Raw genomic sequence first — 17,638 nt, 5'->3', positions numbered from 1 at the left:
TAACACATATTCTAGAATTTTTAGAGGTGACCAAACTTTGTGATTGCGCTTCTTCCACCAAATGTATATCGTTTTTGCATATAATTAAAACATTATTATTTTTTATATTTTTTTAAGTATATAATATTTACATACGACAAATAGAACAAATAAACTCGCATACCCTCCCCAATTTTGATAAGGTTTGAATCTTTGACCTTTTAAAAAACCAAAAACTACGATACCGTTAAGCCAGAGGCTCTTTGGTTATTTTTTTTATTTTTCTAAATCTTAAATCAAATGGCTTGTCATCAAATTTCCAATATAAAAGAAATTTTCAGAATCAGAAACATGTAGAATCCTTCGAGATTTATTGTGGAAAAACAACATAAATAAAACAATAAAAAGGAAATCGAAGAATACATCAGTAATTTACATGATCGGTTTGTTATCAAGTTTCATAAAAAGACGCGTGTAGCGTGTGTTTTTAACCCTCAAATCACACATCTTGGAAAAACAAGTATCAGCCGCTTGTGGTTTATACAGATAAAAAAGCCATTTGATAATTTTGTTACAGGCTGATTACTCCCTCACGCAACCATGAATGACCCAGAATCATCGTAGATGAACCTTCAAAAGGCTTTGACAGCGTCTGGTTTTGAACCCAAGAAGATGAAATTTCCACTACATCCCCTAAGTCTTAACCTGTGCGCTACAACCCAAATGGTTTTTGATAAGCTTTTCTAACCACATCTAACAAAAGGTGTACATACAGATATAGATATAAGCATTATAACTTGAAAAGCTACAATTTTAGGGTTTTGTTCAAGAAGATTAGGATCTATACAGGATCAAAATGTGCAGCCTACCTAAAAAAGTAGGATTGCTGCTATGATCAACAACACAACAGAAAACCCCATTGCCTGCAATCAAAATCACATTGTATTCAGTATACCAAATATGCAACACTCACCCCAGATTAAACAAACTTTATTTTGTGTCTGAGATTGAATCGAGCTCGAGTAGCTTGTTAAATGCTCGAATTTTCAGAGTGAGGACTTACAGCGATTGCAGAAGCAGCGAGACCTGCTCGTTCCCTAGGATCTCTTTGGTAGTAGTTTCCGAAATAGAGAAATGTAGCATAGTACCACATCAATGGGAATGCAAGTCCTAGTAGGAACCTAAAAAGAGACAAGAACTAACCATGAGGTGGGCGGTGGTCAAGGGGATTCACTTGTTCAAAATACAAAAAAGAAACGATACTTACGAAAACCATCCGACTCCACAGCCAAAGCAAGGAAGAGGTTTGTCGTAAATCCCTCGTTGGAAGTCATCGGCATCCCTAATAAGGGAATACCTGTCTTTCTCGTTGTTGTCATTATTTGTTGTATTCCCTGCACCAACATTTGCTCGTTTTGATCATTTAACTTTCTTATCTTGTGGGTCCATAAGGACCCACAAAAAAAAACTGATGATTCCAAATCTTTCAGTCTCCATTAATGCAAAGGGATGAGTAGGAAGACCAAGAAGGTCGCTTTTTACCCTTAAACAAGGAGAAACAGCGGGCCGAGGGCCTCAAAAGATCCAGGTGCTTATCCGACACTGATCTCACGAACTCAAGGCCATATTTCATAACCTTTCCCTCTTCCATAGCAGCATCTGTGAAACCAGAAAGTCCCATTGTATCATCAATGTGTAATCAGATTTACATGTTCCATTACAAAATGTAACAACCCATCTCACATTGATAGAAAATGAAATTTGTGCGCTTCTTATAAACCTCAAGTTGTGTGCTATCAATAACTTCCATTATGATTTTAAGTTGAATTCAAAGTTATTGGGCCAGCCCGCTATTGCGCTTGGGGCATTACAAATGGTATCGGAGCCAGTGCTTGTATCATCGGGATGGTAGGGCAAACCTTATAGATCATAATGAGTTCTCAAGGGGGGTGTTTGTAACATCTTAAGGGAATCCCACATTGCCCTTCACAAGAAGAAAGATTTTGGCCAGGCCTAGTCTCTCTACCTCTTGGGGTAGATGTAAGATCAGCATACATCCTACCCTCATACCCTACCTCTGAGTGAGACTTATCAGGTTCATTTGGTTTCTAACACAATCATTATAAAGTAATAGAAACATACTTCTGTGGCAAGTGCTTAAGCACGCCCTAAAACTATGGCATGAAACTTGCTTTATGAAACAAGAAAACCAAAACAATTTACAAATTGATGACCTTCTTCAACTTCTCTAAAACTATGGCATGAAACTTGCTTTACAAACATTTCGTGGATCTCATCTGTATTTCTCCATAAACATGATCATATTCGCATCTTCTTTTGTTCAAATATATATGAGATTCACAAAATAGAAATGCAAACCGACCAAAACAAATAAAGCTTAAGACATACAAAAAAGGATAACACCAAATAGCATTGCAGTTCGCAAGCTGGGGCCTTCATGAAAACAACGTCTTTACTCCTTTGGGTAGATGTACAGCTGCGTACATCTTACCCTCCCTGCACCCCACTTACGGGATTTTTATGTGGGTTTGGATTGGTTTGGTTTCACTACATAACGGTGCAGATAGTCATCGAACTGTGAGATTAAGATAATGAGGCAAAAGCATGTTTATGAAAAAGTTTAAGGATGGTTACTCTGATCCATTTGCACTAGTTTGAAATCGAAATCCGGGTGCCCTAAGCTACTTGTCACCACTTCTCTGCCACGGCACCACCTGGTTGTATGATCACCAAACTACACCCAAATTCAGTCCAATATGATAAGCATTAACGTCAATTCTCGGAATGATTGTAAATAGATTGAATCAATGATAGGTTCATAGCAATCAACAGGCAATTTCATCAACAGTTCATGGATATAAATCATCAAGTAACTAAAATCAGCCGTTGCCAGATTACGAACGTTAATAATATGTATTTATCTAATGTTAATCGCAAGAACATACTGCTTATGAATTTCATCCTTCAAAAGGGCACATAATTAATCCAAATTATCTGAAGAAATTGTGTTTTCGATCCAAACTGCATAACATAAGTCGGCCAACTATCAAAAGTTCAAAGTTCACGATTAACACAGTTAAATTACAAATTCATCAAATATTCATAAAATAATGGGGGGAAAACGGAAATCATACGATTTCAGTAAACCAAGTCAGCAAAGCCAATTCAAATTCAAATAACATCGAAATCGGTTCGGATGATCACAGAGATGTTGAGAGAATTCATCAAGAACTAAAATCAAGTGAAAAGAATAAAAGTAACACGCCAATTCTGAATCAAAAACACCCACACAACAATTTGTTTGAAGATGAAATCAAACCTGATGATGATTGGTGATTGTTCTTCAGAAATCACCCAAATTAGGAGTCAAGCTGTTGAATCAAAGATGAACGTATCAAACGCTTCAATTCTCAGCATTTATATCATCATTGACTCTCTCTTTCTCTTGGTGCCTTGTCTCTTTATCAAAAACAAAACCCAATAAAACTTAAACTAATTGCAAATTATTCCTAGTGTTTGTTGCATTACAATAAATTAATTACAAAATTTCCCCCTCAACTATTATTCGATGTGCATATTTGGTCCAAAACTTTTTCTTTTTCTAAATTCAGTCCCATTTTCAGAAATGCCAACTTATAATTACTCTATACATAAGTTTAAATCTTGTTAAAAACAAACTGGTTAGGTCTCCTATTGTCCGTAGCGGTTACGACGGTGCCGGTGGTGACGATCGTCATGATAAGATAAAATTAAGTAAATATAAGGGTATAACGGTCTTTTTTCTGAAAGGCCAGAAAATTTGAAATTTGAATTTCTTAAACCCAAGAAAATTAAATTCCATCATATATATATATATATATATATATATGAAATTGGAATTCCGTATTGAAATGCATATATTGAACCAAACACAATGAGATTTGCAAAATGGAATTGACAATTCCAATACTTCTCCGGCTTATTTTTTCTTGACATTTTTTTATAAATAATAATTCAATGCAAAAATCGGTTCAAGAGCCTACATCTATACTATATTATAAAAATCATTTTTTATACATAAAGTATTACTTATTGATGCATATTACTTAAAATTCAAAATTACAGAAAAAATGCATAAGTACAACTTATTAAAGTTTTATATTTGAATTCGTGTAACTAACTGCAGAATGCAGATAAACATAATCAAATACTGGATATATATTTCATTTTAAATATAAAAAATATAAAACATAATTAGGATAATCATTGTGTTCTAACAGAATACTTAATTATTGTTTTTATAAAAAATTATATTATTAAATCAAAAATAAATTACTTTGTTGTTAAACCTAAATTAAATTATAATAAAAAAAACTGAATTAAAGAAATTACATAACAAAACAAGAACTTTTAAATAGTTAATTTGATATTAATATCGATGTATTTTTTTTAAAAAAATTCTAAGATGTCTTCAAATTTATTTATTAAAAAAAAATTATTACCGTTTTTTTCAAAACCACATAAAACCGTATTATAACATTGACATGAGACAGAATAAAAATAAACATCAATGTCACATCTTCAACTTAAATAATAGATATATTAAGAAAACCCCAAATCGCTATAACTTGAAATCTTCGGGCTTAGATCGAATCAATTAAGACTTTCAGACCAAACTGTTGAATCGGGCAATAATTGGATTGTATTTAAATGTTCTTTTTAACCAGAAAAGTACTCGCACAATACAGCGAGACACATCTTGATTTTAATTTTCTATTTTATTATTTGTCTTTATCAATGTTATAATAAGATTTTATGTGTTTTAAGAAAACATTAATAATTTTATTTTTAAATAAAATATAAATTTGAAGATATCATAAAAATTTGAAGAAAAATATATCAATGTTAATATCAAATCAACTATTTAAAAGTTCTCATTTTTTATGTAATTTATTTTTTTATTATAATTTATGTATAAAAAATGGTTTTTAAGAGTTTTTGTCAAATGCTTTATAATATCGTATAGATTTGTTGTTGCTAAAAGATTTACTTCAAGAACAACATAGGCGATTTGCCATGAAATTAGTATGTGACCACCCATTTCCGAAAGATTTTGCGATTTCAATTACCCTTTGTTCTGTAGCCCCCCCTCCTCCGAGTCCTCCAAAATCAAACACCATGTATCCGGCTAAGGTTCCTTACGCCTAGAATCAACAAAAAATTACACAGCGAAAAGAGCGAGTGCGTACCGTTGCACGAAAGTATGCAAGATGAAAGAAAAAATGTTCCTTTCAGCTGCCGAATGAATCAAGTTGGAGTTCTCCGTTTGTCCCCATCAAACGTCCTACGCTGTATACATTACAAATAGATTCGAGCTTCGTTAGAAGTTAAAACCGAGAATAATGCAAGAACGAAACACTGGAAAGAAAGATAATGAGGTCTAAAGATGATGAACAAAATCAATTCGAAAAACTTAGGGGCCGTTTCGGGTAAGTGTTTATCGGTAAAATTTTACACTATCGTTTCCTTACCGGGAAAGATTTTAATTCACCAAAATGACATCGTACCCAACAATTTACCTGGTAAGCGCTTACCGTGGTAAGAGTCGTCGTCCTCACTTACCGGGTAAGACTCTTGGTCCTTGTCATATTCATCCGGTAAGGTAATTTGACTTGATAAGCGCTTACCCGGGTAAGCGTTTGTTAAACGGCCCCTTACTCACGAAGAACCATCAGCACAAGGTCAATAGTGTACATGGATTTCATCAAATTGATAAATTTAATGATCCAAAAAAAACCTCCTGTTCTAGAGAAGCTAAAGCATCATTTCACTATGCTTGCCCCTTCTCAACATAAATGCAACCCAAATGTCTCTTCTGTTACGAAGACCACCTGGGCGCAGACCGCGAAGCTTATCAGGTAGTCCGCATCTTCACAGACATGTCTATTTCACCAAGCCTTTCACCCATTTTTTTGAAACTGCAGAATAAAAGCAGCAAGTTCTTTCATTCGATCCATGTGACATGATTTGAAGGTCTTTTTGGTATTTGAATCATAATAAAATACTTGGATTTGACCATGTCTCGGGTCAAATGGATCATTGGCATCTGATAAATGAAAAAGATACGTACCCTTTATCGTCCGCTACATGCAAATCCATGATTGACGGTCATCCTGCTGCAAGAATTCAAACAATGCAAGAAATCCAGATTTGTGCAAGAAGCTAGATGCTACTAAAAAACCTCAGCTCGAAGAATCTTGATTGCCACAAGCTAAAACTCCATGATTGCTTACCTGCAATAACAGCAACATAGATTACATCGTTCAGGGGAAACAACTACATAGAATAAAAACAACACAATATAGTTAGTCTGATAACCGTATTCACAAATGAATTGGCAAAGGATCCCATTGCGTTCTGAAATGGTTCTTCAAATTGCAGTGGCAACAGAGAGATTGTTCCCTTTCCAATAATTGCTGGCGTACCTGATGATGGACAGACACAGACTCGAAGGCAGAGAAAAAACAAGAATAAAAAGATGATACCCATATATATACACTGACAAACATATGCCCATATGAAACGGTGGAGTAGAGTATGATATGAATGAACTGATCTTATTGAGAACATAATTCGTATGTACAAGGGGCATTGTCCCCTGATCTTTAAATGCTACAAACGAGAACTCTGTGTTTCCTAAGATATAGTGAGCGGAATGAACTAGCTTATACTTGGAACAAAAAAGATTTTTACAAACTAAGTCCCTATATTAAATAACAGCAAAATCCATACCATCCAAAGCTTTTCAGGGGTTCCGAAAAGAATTTGTATCCAATCAAGGGCGGGAACGTCATTTGAACATCCATCCATGTTCGATTTCTCGACACCAGCCGTTATGTTTCATCTGTAAGTTGGTATACTGAACATGTCTATACAACATAATCAACGTCAGACCATCATATTCAAATCTGACAGATCGTCCATTGGAATCTCGAGGCCCATAAAATCATCATCTTGTAATATTTCTTCATCGATGTTCAACCATGAACCTATGTCCTGCCCTTGCTCACCAAGATCATCACCAAGAACGTCCATTTCAGGAATTTGCAGGTGGGAAAAATCGAGTGGCTCCTCGGAGTTCTCCAATAACTTGTAGTCATCCTTCTCTTTGATGATGTTATTTTTCATCTCGACTGGTTTCGGAACTGAAGGCATTGTTGGTCTATGTTGATCTGAAATCTTGCCGATAGGGCCATTGAGAGAAGCAGATAACTGAGTCGTTTTCTGCTTCAGTTTCGTTTTAGCTTTTCTTTCACCCTTAACATTACCAGATGCCGGCCGCCCAATTTTAGGAGCTCCATTTCTGGATAAGACCTCCCGGCCGTTCCCCTTGCCTTCTCTGTCCCTATCACTCCTCTTTCCCTTTGCACTATTCAAAATTGTTGTTCCAATGCCTGAGGGTGCTCCTGAAGAAGTACCGGCAACGACATCATCGAGATACAACTCTCTATTTTTTACCCTGCTTGACCATATATCGGCTTTTCCGAAAGTTTGCTCAGATGAGTGGAATGCATCAGACGAATATATGTCATGGTTGTTTAACGAAGGGCTCAGTTGTGCACCTAATTTACCATTAAGAAAAAGCCACAATCACCATGTGCACAAACAAAAGAACACCACAGACGAGATTTACTAAATACTATTGTTAATACCAGCCGATAAAAGAAAATACACAAGGTACCCAAACTCGAATTAAAATTGCATACCTGAAACTCTTTCTATGGAGTTCCCATAGACTTTACCAAATTCACCATCGGTTGCGACATCTATTTGTGCATCGTTTAAGTGTGAAGATCCAGAGCGGAGCATTTCCCGATATAAGGGCTCGGCGAAGCAGCTTTTGCCTGTTGTTCCAAATTCATGGCATCGATCCAGTGTCTGTTGCATAAAAGCTAAAGCAGCTTGCTTGGCCATTTTGCCACCAACACTTTTACCACCGGGTGCATGAGGACCCCAGCAACTCTAATGAACATTAATTGAACGAAAAGCATGATCAACATCACAATTTTGGTATTTCAATAAGAGTGTGAATGCAAGAATTTGAATGACGAGAGGTTAGTGTTCACCGTAGACTTTTTGAGGAACAAAGTTAATAAACTAATTGATGTCTACTAAAAATTAGAAGACCGATTTAGCTACTGTAAATTTAGAAGGCATAGATCTAGCTCTTTATTTAGCACAAATGAGTAAATGACAATATCCTTGAAATTCATTCAGCCCCCTGAAGTGATCTGAAGAGGACCTTACAGAAAATTAGAAAAATCCACCATTTTGACTTTTGATAACTACTTAAAAAGAAATGTAAGGTTATAGACTAAGGGCCTGTTTCATTGGTTTTGCATCAACTCCTGTATGGATAAAGTTGTCTGTGTGGATTAATCTGTTTTTATAGATTGAAAAGGTATTTGTGTAGGAGAACTTTTTCATAGATGGAAGCAGCGTACTTCTTAATTGAGAGGGGCAGGTAAGGAAAAGACTTGGCTTTCTGCAAAAAGCTCTCCCCTAGAAACTTACTGAATAAGCTACTTTCTGTATCATTAAGCCACTACCAAACAGTCATGTATAGCTGGCCGAATAAGTCGTGAGTCCCAGTAAGCTGTTAACAAACAGGCTCTAACTAAAGGATGTTAATTAAAGATGCCACATAAAAGGGAGCAGGAAATGTCTTAAGGACACACACAAGAAGCACCTCACTTCTGTTACCCTTCATGGGTATATGCATCTAGAATTAAGCAGATGGTGAGGAGAAGATGGAAATTAAAAACCATTACCATGTACTTTTGAAAAGCCATTGAAGTGAGTTTGTCAAGACAAAGTTGTTCGAATTCCCTACAAACACACAAGTCGTCATATTAGATTCCTCATCCAAAGGCAGCCGAGCTAAAACCACAGAGACGAAAAATGGTGGATTAAAGGAAATTCTTACTTCTCTTGACGCTCTCTTGCTTCATTAGTGGACTTTAAAAGGTTGTCGAGCAGGCTTTTCTTCCTGGAAACCTGCTAATCAACTACATTGTTAGAAAAAACGGGACAATAGTTGTTCATGTTTATAAAATACAGAGTAACAGATATATATATATATATATATATATATATGGTAAACAATAACTTGCTACAGTACTGCTCTGATTACAAAATTGTACATTATTGATCAAGTGAGACCCAAAAAAAGGGAACTTTTTCCAAATTTTGAGTTGCAAAAGATTCATACCTGTTCATGGTGCTTTTCTTCAAGTCTGCTAAGTTCTCCACCGATATCTTCATTTCCATTACATGGTAAATCAGGCTGGACAAGAAAGTGTTTGTGTTAAGTAGAATACTTGAAAGCTTCCCAACTTATAATAAGCTCATCTATCTTATAATAGTGCAAGAAGAACTTTGAGGTGGCAAACAGTATGTTTTGGGGACTTCAATCTAAATTTCCATTAGAGAGAGATAAAGAACACATGTAACCAAAGAGTCACTAGCCCAGCGGTACCCGGGTTACCAGAAGAGCCCAGCCTCCCAGGAGATTAGGGTTCAATCCTCACCAAAATTGAGAAGGGTGCGTGAATTTTTGCCAAATATAAATATTAGGGTCAAGTTCAGGGTAAACCCGCAAAAAAATTAAAAAAAACTAAGGAACACCCTGGTAACTGTTCATCTGGACGCTATGCACATGTGCATACAAATAATTTGTAAGCAATTTTTCCGGTATGCACACGTGCATAAAACCCAAGAAACAGCTACAATTACTTGTATGCACATGTGCATACATTCTAGATGAATGGTTACCAAGGTGTTCCTCGTTTTTCATTTTGGTGGGGGGGGGGGGGGTTCCCCTAAACCTCCCTCGTAAAATATTATATACTTGAAAACAAAAGAACACATGTAAAGGGGGAAGAAAACATACCACTAGTTCTGGATAGAGTCCAATACTCTGAATCTCTATGAGAAGTCTTTCATTTATTGACATGTTACCATACTGATATTCAGAAATGGTAATGCCAGACATCATTGCTGGATCTGAAAGTAGACCATTATAGGAATGATCAAAACCCGTAGAAATTGTTGAATCCGGCACGGACATAATATGATTATTTGATGGGCTATGCATCGGCTCGTTACACGATCTCAGTGCGGAATTTATCCTATGACCGCCGAAAGTACCATGTCCACCAAGTTCGAAGTTCTTCAATGACCGATGATTGAAGGCATTGGATTCTACATCAGTCTCAAACTCGAATCCAGATCCATAAACATTAAACTTGTGGGCATCACTCCCGCTTAACGGAAGCTCGTCATTTCCTTCTTCGGAAATTAGAGCTGCAAGGAGCCTCTGACAGAGGGGAATTTCTCCGGGACTTGCAGTTTCTGGTGCAAAACGTTCCGGACTTGGTTCAATACTTCTGCTGTCTGTTCCATTAGGAAGTGTACCAGAACTATCTAAGCGTAGATGTACTGGGTTATTGGTCGTAATAGTAGACTGAATGCTACCCTGTATAAGAGTCATAAAAAAATTAAAATTTGCATTTTCAACATCTAATGTTATCTTTTAAGAAAGAACCGACACCTGTTGCTTTAAATAGGACATGTCCATGTCAGATACAAACCGAAAAAGTGGTTCCATCTGCCTCCAGAATGGACTCGACAAAGCATGATCTGCAATCACCAATCCAGCAATTAGAATTACCGAATATTAGTATTCAAGCATAAAATTTACGAGAAGACGACTTAGAACTGTACTGGGATTAATAACTGCATTAGCTGCAGCCAAAAGCTCTTCATGTCCATCACCAGAAGCAACTAAGAGAAATGAAAAAGAACAAAAAAGTTTAGAAATTATATGGTCATATAGCAAATTTGAGTATATATAGGACGTATGATATACCAAGATACTCTGCTGCATTGATTGCAGTATGCTTTTGACGTGTATAAGCTTTGCGGTCAGATAGCTTCCTAGTGGGAGGGCGGCCTGATTTGCTGTGGAAATTCCATGCGATACGAATTTCAATAACAAAGAAATAAGCAACATATAGGAAACGGCTACTAAAAAGAATTTATCTTTTATCTCGAAAATTGAGGATGTACAACCTTTCAGACTTGTCGAAACCAAGTCTGGCAGTTCTAAGTTGTTTTGCAGTTCCAGGGTTGCGAATCTTGTCAACTGTCATTGGCGTAACAGCCCGTGCAGAACCATAGCCTCGCCCCGTTCTGCCTTGTCTACGAACTCCATCTGTCATGTCTTCCCCATTCACCATCTTATTCTTTCTTGTTGGCAGGACTAAAGTTGACATCTTTTGAACATTCGGTTCAGCTTTCTCTTCCACTTCATCAGACTTCTTTCCTTTATCCCTAGATCTGATTTCAGCAGCCCCCGACTCTTCACTTTCCGATAATGTAGATGATGGGAAATGATCGCCTTTTGATTTGAACTGAGAAGGAGAATTGGCTGGAAATCGTTTGCCAAACCCAGCTCCACTTTCACTACCAGTAACATCACTAGTATCCAAAGCAGGGACTTCATCGTTATTAGATAAAATAGGAACAAGATTGGTTCTCCTTGCTGTACGTGATATCTTCTGGGGTCTCCGATCGGCCCACTGTGCTACTGGTGGAGATGAAGACCGTGTTGAAGGAGTTCGCTTACGATTACTAGAGCCAAAAGCTCCAGGGTTCTTGTTTGTACCGTGAGTCAGCTCCCAATCACTCGAAGCAGTTGCTCGTTGAACTACCGTTGATGATTTAGGAACAATATTTGACCCTGATCTTGGACCTCGAGCAGTCGCGTGCATTTTTGTGCTAGAGGTAGGACTACCTGATATGAATTCTTCTCGGACATTGGATCTGGTTGTCATAAAGGAAAGACTATAAAAACTAGATGATTTAACATATTGAATAAAAACCTAAAATGTGAAAGAAGCATTGATAGCAGAAATGAGTATTCAAACATGATAAAAAACCGAAACAAAACCATGCACAAAATCAAGGCAAAAAACATGAAATATGATCCAAGTACGACTCATAGTAGAAAGGTGTGCCATACTTGTTAATAGATCTGAGATTCGTCCTTTCCTTCTCAGAACTAGTACTTCTATCTCTTTTATCATGGAGAAGGGATGTATTCTCCTGCTCTGGCCTTGGTATTGAAGAGCGTATTCCCACACTTGCCTGCTGAGAAGAACCATCAGCTTTTCCACCTCCAACTACTCCATTAGCAGCTCCTGGCCTACATCAAGATATTCATGAGATTGACCCTCGGATGAATAAAAATATATATAACATGGGTGTATAGCATTTTTAGGGGAATTGCACTCTAGCAGATTAATTAATCCCACATAAACACAAAAGCAGAAGTTCAGTTTATGGACAAAAGGGAATATGCATAAAGAAAGAGAAATAGAGACACTTACATATATATCACCGAGATTAAAAATAATAATAACTAAAATGTTACCACTCCGATTCATCACAACAGAAAAGGGTAATTGATGTATAATGCAGAGTCATAATGCACCAAAATAGCCTCATAAAGAAATGATATACAGGCAACATCATCTCAGGTTCATTGCAACACTGTCAAACAAAGAACCTCACTACTAAGACTAAGCATTCCATCACTCATAGGAACATGCTGTGAAAATACTGACATGTTTTTGGTATCTATAAAAATGCTTGGTTTCTTCTAAAACAATTTCTCAGGACCCAGTAACTACACTGGAATTCTATAATAAATGTCAAGATACCACATGAATAAACTACATGAGCAATATACAAGTGTCAAAATGTTGGCCAAAATAAGAACAAGAACTTCAATTTCACAAATATCTGGCCCATAAAGCAACTTCTAGAATTGGCAGAACCACCTTCAATTGACAAAGATAATGAAATGAATTAAGCTCTTACGAGTCATATCTACACATATCTTCAGGCAAGGCTTCTATCGAAGGGGATACTTAAAGCATAAAGATTTGCAAGCTTATACACTAAAAAAATTAGGGTGAACTCTATAAGATCACTAGAGGCCACTTTAAGCAGAACTCTAGTGCTGCAGTATCTTCTGCTCCAGCAACAAGAAAAACACACAGACGTGAAGTATTAATACCAGTCTCTTTTGATCCAAGCTACAACAGAGCATTCTACTGAGATTCACTATTTACTAAGTTGACCATAGATTTCAGTTTCTATAGAATGTGGAGCCATGATAAATACAACTTCTGTAACGGCTCATAAAACCAATCAGACACTGGTCATTAAGTTGTTACCATAGATTTTAGTTTTTACAGAATCTAATTGGCACAAAGTCGTAACTCCTTTAGCAGCTCAATCCATACCAACCCCAATTGTCAAGTTAGTGATTTTCACTTGAAAGATTTACATGTGAATTGTGATATACGTTAAGTAGATGATCCCGCTATAACAATAACTTTTCTACCACTACCAGGAGCAGCTAGTCAAACAAAAACAGACACAGGAACAGCTATAACAAAAAACACTGCATAAATAGTAGCACACAAGTACTTGAGAAAGACATCCAAATAAACTCCAAAAACAAAAACAAGCACAAAGAATGAAACAAAATGTTGTAGGACTTGTAGGTATTAAAATTGATACCTGAACCCATGGGAATCATTTAACCTTGACATGGCATCAGGAAGATGCCGTGGATGCATTCCTTGTTTGGGTTCCCTATACCCATCAATAGCTTTTGTAGACACTGAGCTTGGACTAGGAGCAGCATCAACCTTTATTCCAGTACGCTTTTTCTTCATCTTTGCCTTTTCCCAACCATCAGCTACAATGGGTAATGCACGATCGTCACCCTGAAGAGCATTACTATTCGGAAGTCTTAACACTTCTTTATCCCTGTCTACATTTCCAGCTGATCTAGCAGGAGTGTTAGGGCGAACCTCCGCCTATATTAGTCAAAATTACAAAATGAGGATTTGCAGGAAAACCAAAAATTTGAATAGAACACAGAGTGAAACCGTAAGAAAGAACAGTTTGTTCGAGATACAAACCCTTTGATCCACCATTGAAGTTCTGGTTCGTTTGTTAGGAATGGCATTTTTACCCCTTTCTTCAACCTTCTGTGGCTCAAAGTCAAATGCACTTGTGAGGGAATGACTTTGGGTACCCATCTTACCAACACCTGGCCCAGTAGGTGCACGATTCAGGAGTAAGCCACTTGAACGATCACCAGGCAAAGCATCTGGCCTTGATCTCTTCCTCGAAGGAATACTTGGGAAACACTTGTTGATCACCGACAAGGTCTCGCTGAAGACCTTCACCCGTTCCCTAATGGATAATAGAAAAATTACAAACCATAATCTGCAATCCCAGAAGTATAACAAAGATAAACAAAAAGGGTACCTGGCTTTGATGGTGGATTCACGCAGACCAGCTTTTAATCGTTTCAGATCCTCAGGAGAGGAAGAAGGTAGTTTGCCTTTCGATGAACCAGATGGTGACGCATCTGGTGAACCAAGGACAGCACTAGCAAGTCGCTTAAAATCCCCATGTCGGTTGAACTTATGCTCGGCAGCCATTAACTTGGGATCAAATCGCAAGCAGTGTAAAAAGTTAGTCACATCCACTTGTGTCACGGTTGAGGTACTTCTTGACATGCTTGGAAGGGATGACAAGATTGGATTTTCCATGTTCTCACGGAAACTGGATGATCTATCCAGTGAAGCAGCTGTATAGGACCCACGCTGTGCAGAATTATACAATGGCCTATCCGGGCTAACAGATGATAAGTCAAATTTACCAGATGATGCCATTGCATCAATTCATAAACAGTCTCTGTGTTACAAGACTTGTGAACACAGTTGTGCATGACAAGACTGTAGTGTCACAGCACATGGAAGTGAAGCCCAAATCTCCTGGCAGCAAAGAAAGATAAAACCTAACAATCACAAATATCGTACAGTCCATCAGATTTGCATCAATAATTCAAATAAAATAGAAGATAAATTGAAGTAATTCCCTTTTAGACTGGGTTCTTGCAATTGGCAAAAATCAAAGCTTTGAATCTAGATACGAACTACCAATGCTATAGATGAACATGTATATATATATATATATATATATATATAAGTGATTAAAATACAAGATTCTAACTATTGGAGTCAGCCACAAAACTATGGGAGACAACTATTACCAATTTAAGAATTTTAGATTAGTGAACAAGCAGTACAAGTGTTCTTGGGATGAAAAAGTAAAATCCATAAACTGGGAAGAAAATTATAGAAAGAAAAGAAACGACAACATTCAACTCAATGCCAACCCCGTATATATTTATGTCGACTACCATCAGAAAATCATAGTAGTTCATTGAGAAGAATAGAAAGTTTGACGAACTGACACGAAGCGGCTTGACACAACTTAGAAAGACAAAAAGTGCATCTCATAAACATGATCTCTATCTCTTCTTGGTTCTTTGAACATTTGAGGCCTGTACATCTATCCGTATCTTGTAATTTAGCAAACAATGTTTCATGAGATTCACCTAATAATGATTCAAGAATGCATCCCAAAAAGGATAAGCACGAATCAGTTGGGAGTTCATGGTGGGTGTAGTGTAGCAAATCTGGTACGAGAGTGAGGGACATAATCTATTAATCACCAGTCGACAACCATCAAAACACATAGACCCCCCCCTGTTGCACCAAAAGAATATGAAGACTCCTACGTAACGGAATCATACTTCACCTTTAAAGACAGGTGTGAGTGGGATTATCACTAGTTTTCTCACACCTAAAGTCCTGTAAACACCTTACCTCCTGTTGTAATTATTTATGATTATAGATCTAATTAAATGTTTAATGTCTCGTATCCTGCAACTTGGTATGCCAGAGCTCGTTAAAGAGTTAAAAACAATCCAAACTTTGGAACAAAAAAATCCAATTATGTCGGTTCACTTTGGTTACATGAAGTTTCACATTATTAACTTCCCAGACTATAATTTTCCAGCATGCAACACGTAATCATACTTAAAACCCTCTGAAAACTTTAAATAGAAAACAGCCAGTAGATAACCCTTTGGCATGTCAAAAATTATGTTCCATTAAGCAAAGATTCATAAGCACACACGCAAAAGATACATATGAATGTTTTTATATCATAAGCACTATACAGAATACCTCCCAGTATCTTGATAACTGTTCAAAAGGATCAGGGGATCTTGATGGATTGCCAATGGCAGTTAGAAAACCAAATCTTGATGCCTCCAGCATCGGAGACACCACACGCGTAGCTCTCCCACTCGTTAACTTTTAGTTCAAATGACAGGAACTAATGAACTCAATCATTAGCAAATCAAAATTAACAACTTTATATTCATGCTTCCTGTATCTATATCATCTTAACCTAAGCTGATCAATAGATTTCCAGTAGATATTCCTCCAAAGCCAAATCAAACCCGGTATATTGCTCAAACACACAATAAAAGATTAAATTACTTAATTAATTAAAAACAAAATAACAAGCTAGTCAGTACATCCAAGCAGAACACAATACAAACTTTTGATCTCGAATTTAGCTCAGTAGTCAAAGATTAAATACATGCAAAATAATTAAACAGTTGCATACACCTAATCCCCACAAATCTCTGCCTATTGAAACCCTAGAATCCCAATCGACGCAAAAAATACGACTTACAAGCATCAATTAAGCAGAATCTTTGAAAACCCACAAGCTAAATCGTTAAAAAGAAAATTAATGAATCAAAAAGAAGATCGAACACACAAATACCTTTAGCTATAACTGCGAATCGCGCGTAAAATTCGTCCTGTGAGGGTTTATACGAAGCTGAATCGACTTTTTGGAAAATTACGGTTAGGTTATTTTTGCAAATTTGGGGATTTACCTTGCCTATTCCTTTTCTTTTTCCTTTTTGAAAGATTCTAATAATAATAAGATGTGTTCTTGAGTTCGGGTCTCAAGAAAATCGAAGGTTCATCCGAAGCCATGGCAGCGCCTCCCCCAGTGTTATGATCGGAAATGGGTTGGCTCTACACCAAATTACCGTTTTGCCCATGGTTTGCGTCGCACGATGGGGGTGCAACATGGGTTTAGATGATGGGTGTTATTGGAATAATGAGGTTGAAGTCGGCTTGAACAGCTCAAGCCTGCCTTTTTTTTTATTTTCTATTTTTCATTTTCTTTCTTCTTTAGGTCTTCAAAAATCATAAATTTATCTCTCTCTCTCTCTATATATATTATGGGTGTGTATATGATTGCTTATTTAAAACAAATTATATTTTTCTACAAAAGTATTTATCAATTTATTATAAGTAAGAAAGATTTAACTTCTTCAAAAACTCTTTATTACCAGTTTAGCACCAGTATAAGTTGTTCATCCAAACACTCAAAAGTGTTTATTATCGGTGTCACACCAGAATAAGTCAATAAGTTATTTTTATAAGCAATCTCAAACACCGCCTAAATTGAATTATCGTGTGAAGATGGAAGTTACAGTTAGAAACGTAAAAAGAATTTTGGAGTCTTGATCACTTTTAATCTCATTCTCATATGAATTGTATTTATCGCGGAAACTGATCCGGTGCATCTCGATGTACTGCATTGTTGTCGATCTTCAATTATGATTGATTAAATG

The 17,638-nt window shown here is 36.7% G+C and overlaps 2 protein-coding genes across 7 annotated transcripts; both read right to left on the bottom strand.

Annotated features, from left to right (window-relative positions):
• Window positions 1-389: 389 nt before the first annotated feature.
• Window positions 390-3,780, bottom strand: LOC112507705. Of its 5 annotated transcripts, none has more exons than XM_025112372.1 (7): window positions 3,320-3,459; window positions 2,635-2,734; window positions 1,522-1,638; window positions 1,247-1,373; window positions 1,043-1,160; window positions 849-902; window positions 390-732 (listed from the first exon to the last, which is right to left on the bottom strand). In XM_025112372.1, exons 2-6 carry the CDS (start codon window positions 2,642-2,644, stop codon window positions 849-851), a joined length of 426 nt encoding a protein of 141 aa, XP_024968140.1. In that variant the 5' UTR covers window positions 2,645-2,734; window positions 3,320-3,459; the 3' UTR covers window positions 390-732. The 5 variants fall into 5 exon arrangements, with proteins under 5 accessions (XP_024968140.1, XP_024968141.1, XP_024968139.1 ...); XM_025112373.1 differs by having other exon boundaries at window positions 390-691; XM_025112371.1 differs by lacking the exon at window positions 390-732 and having other exon boundaries at window positions 734-902; window positions 3,320-3,780.
• A 1,215-nt stretch (window positions 3,781-4,995) lies between these two features.
• LOC112507704 lies at window positions 4,996-17,202 on the bottom strand. Of its 2 annotated transcripts, XR_003068555.1 has the most exons (17): window positions 16,774-17,202; window positions 14,392-14,926; window positions 14,040-14,316; window positions 13,633-13,934; window positions 12,065-12,247; window positions 11,113-11,886; window positions 10,910-11,001; window positions 10,765-10,824; window positions 10,592-10,680; window positions 9,932-10,516; window positions 9,251-9,325; window positions 8,966-9,036; window positions 8,811-8,868; window positions 7,746-8,001; window positions 6,772-7,601; window positions 6,110-6,464; window positions 4,996-5,328 (listed from the first exon to the last, which is right to left on the bottom strand). XR_003068555.1 is itself a non-coding variant. In XM_025112370.1 (15 exons), the coding sequence occupies exons 2-15, from the start codon at window positions 14,799-14,801 to the stop codon at window positions 6,928-6,930; spliced, it is 3,906 nt and encodes a 1,301-aa protein (XP_024968138.1). In that variant the 5' UTR covers window positions 14,802-14,926; window positions 16,774-17,202; the 3' UTR covers window positions 6,579-6,927. The 2 variants fall into 2 exon arrangements, 1 of the variants encoding a protein (XP_024968138.1); XM_025112370.1 differs by lacking the exons at window positions 4,996-5,328; window positions 6,110-6,464 and having other exon boundaries at window positions 6,579-7,601.
• Between the last annotated feature and the right edge of the window lie 436 nt (window positions 17,203-17,638).

The sequence above is a fragment of the Cynara cardunculus genome (assembly GCF_001531365.2).
Source record: "Cynara cardunculus var. scolymus isolate 2C chromosome LG 2, CcrdV1, whole genome shotgun sequence".
In the NCBI taxonomy this organism is placed as follows: domain Eukaryota; kingdom Viridiplantae; phylum Streptophyta; class Magnoliopsida; order Asterales; family Asteraceae; genus Cynara; species Cynara cardunculus.
The sequence above is the reverse complement of the archived record's forward strand: the minus strand, read 5'-3'. Positions and strand labels throughout refer to the sequence as shown.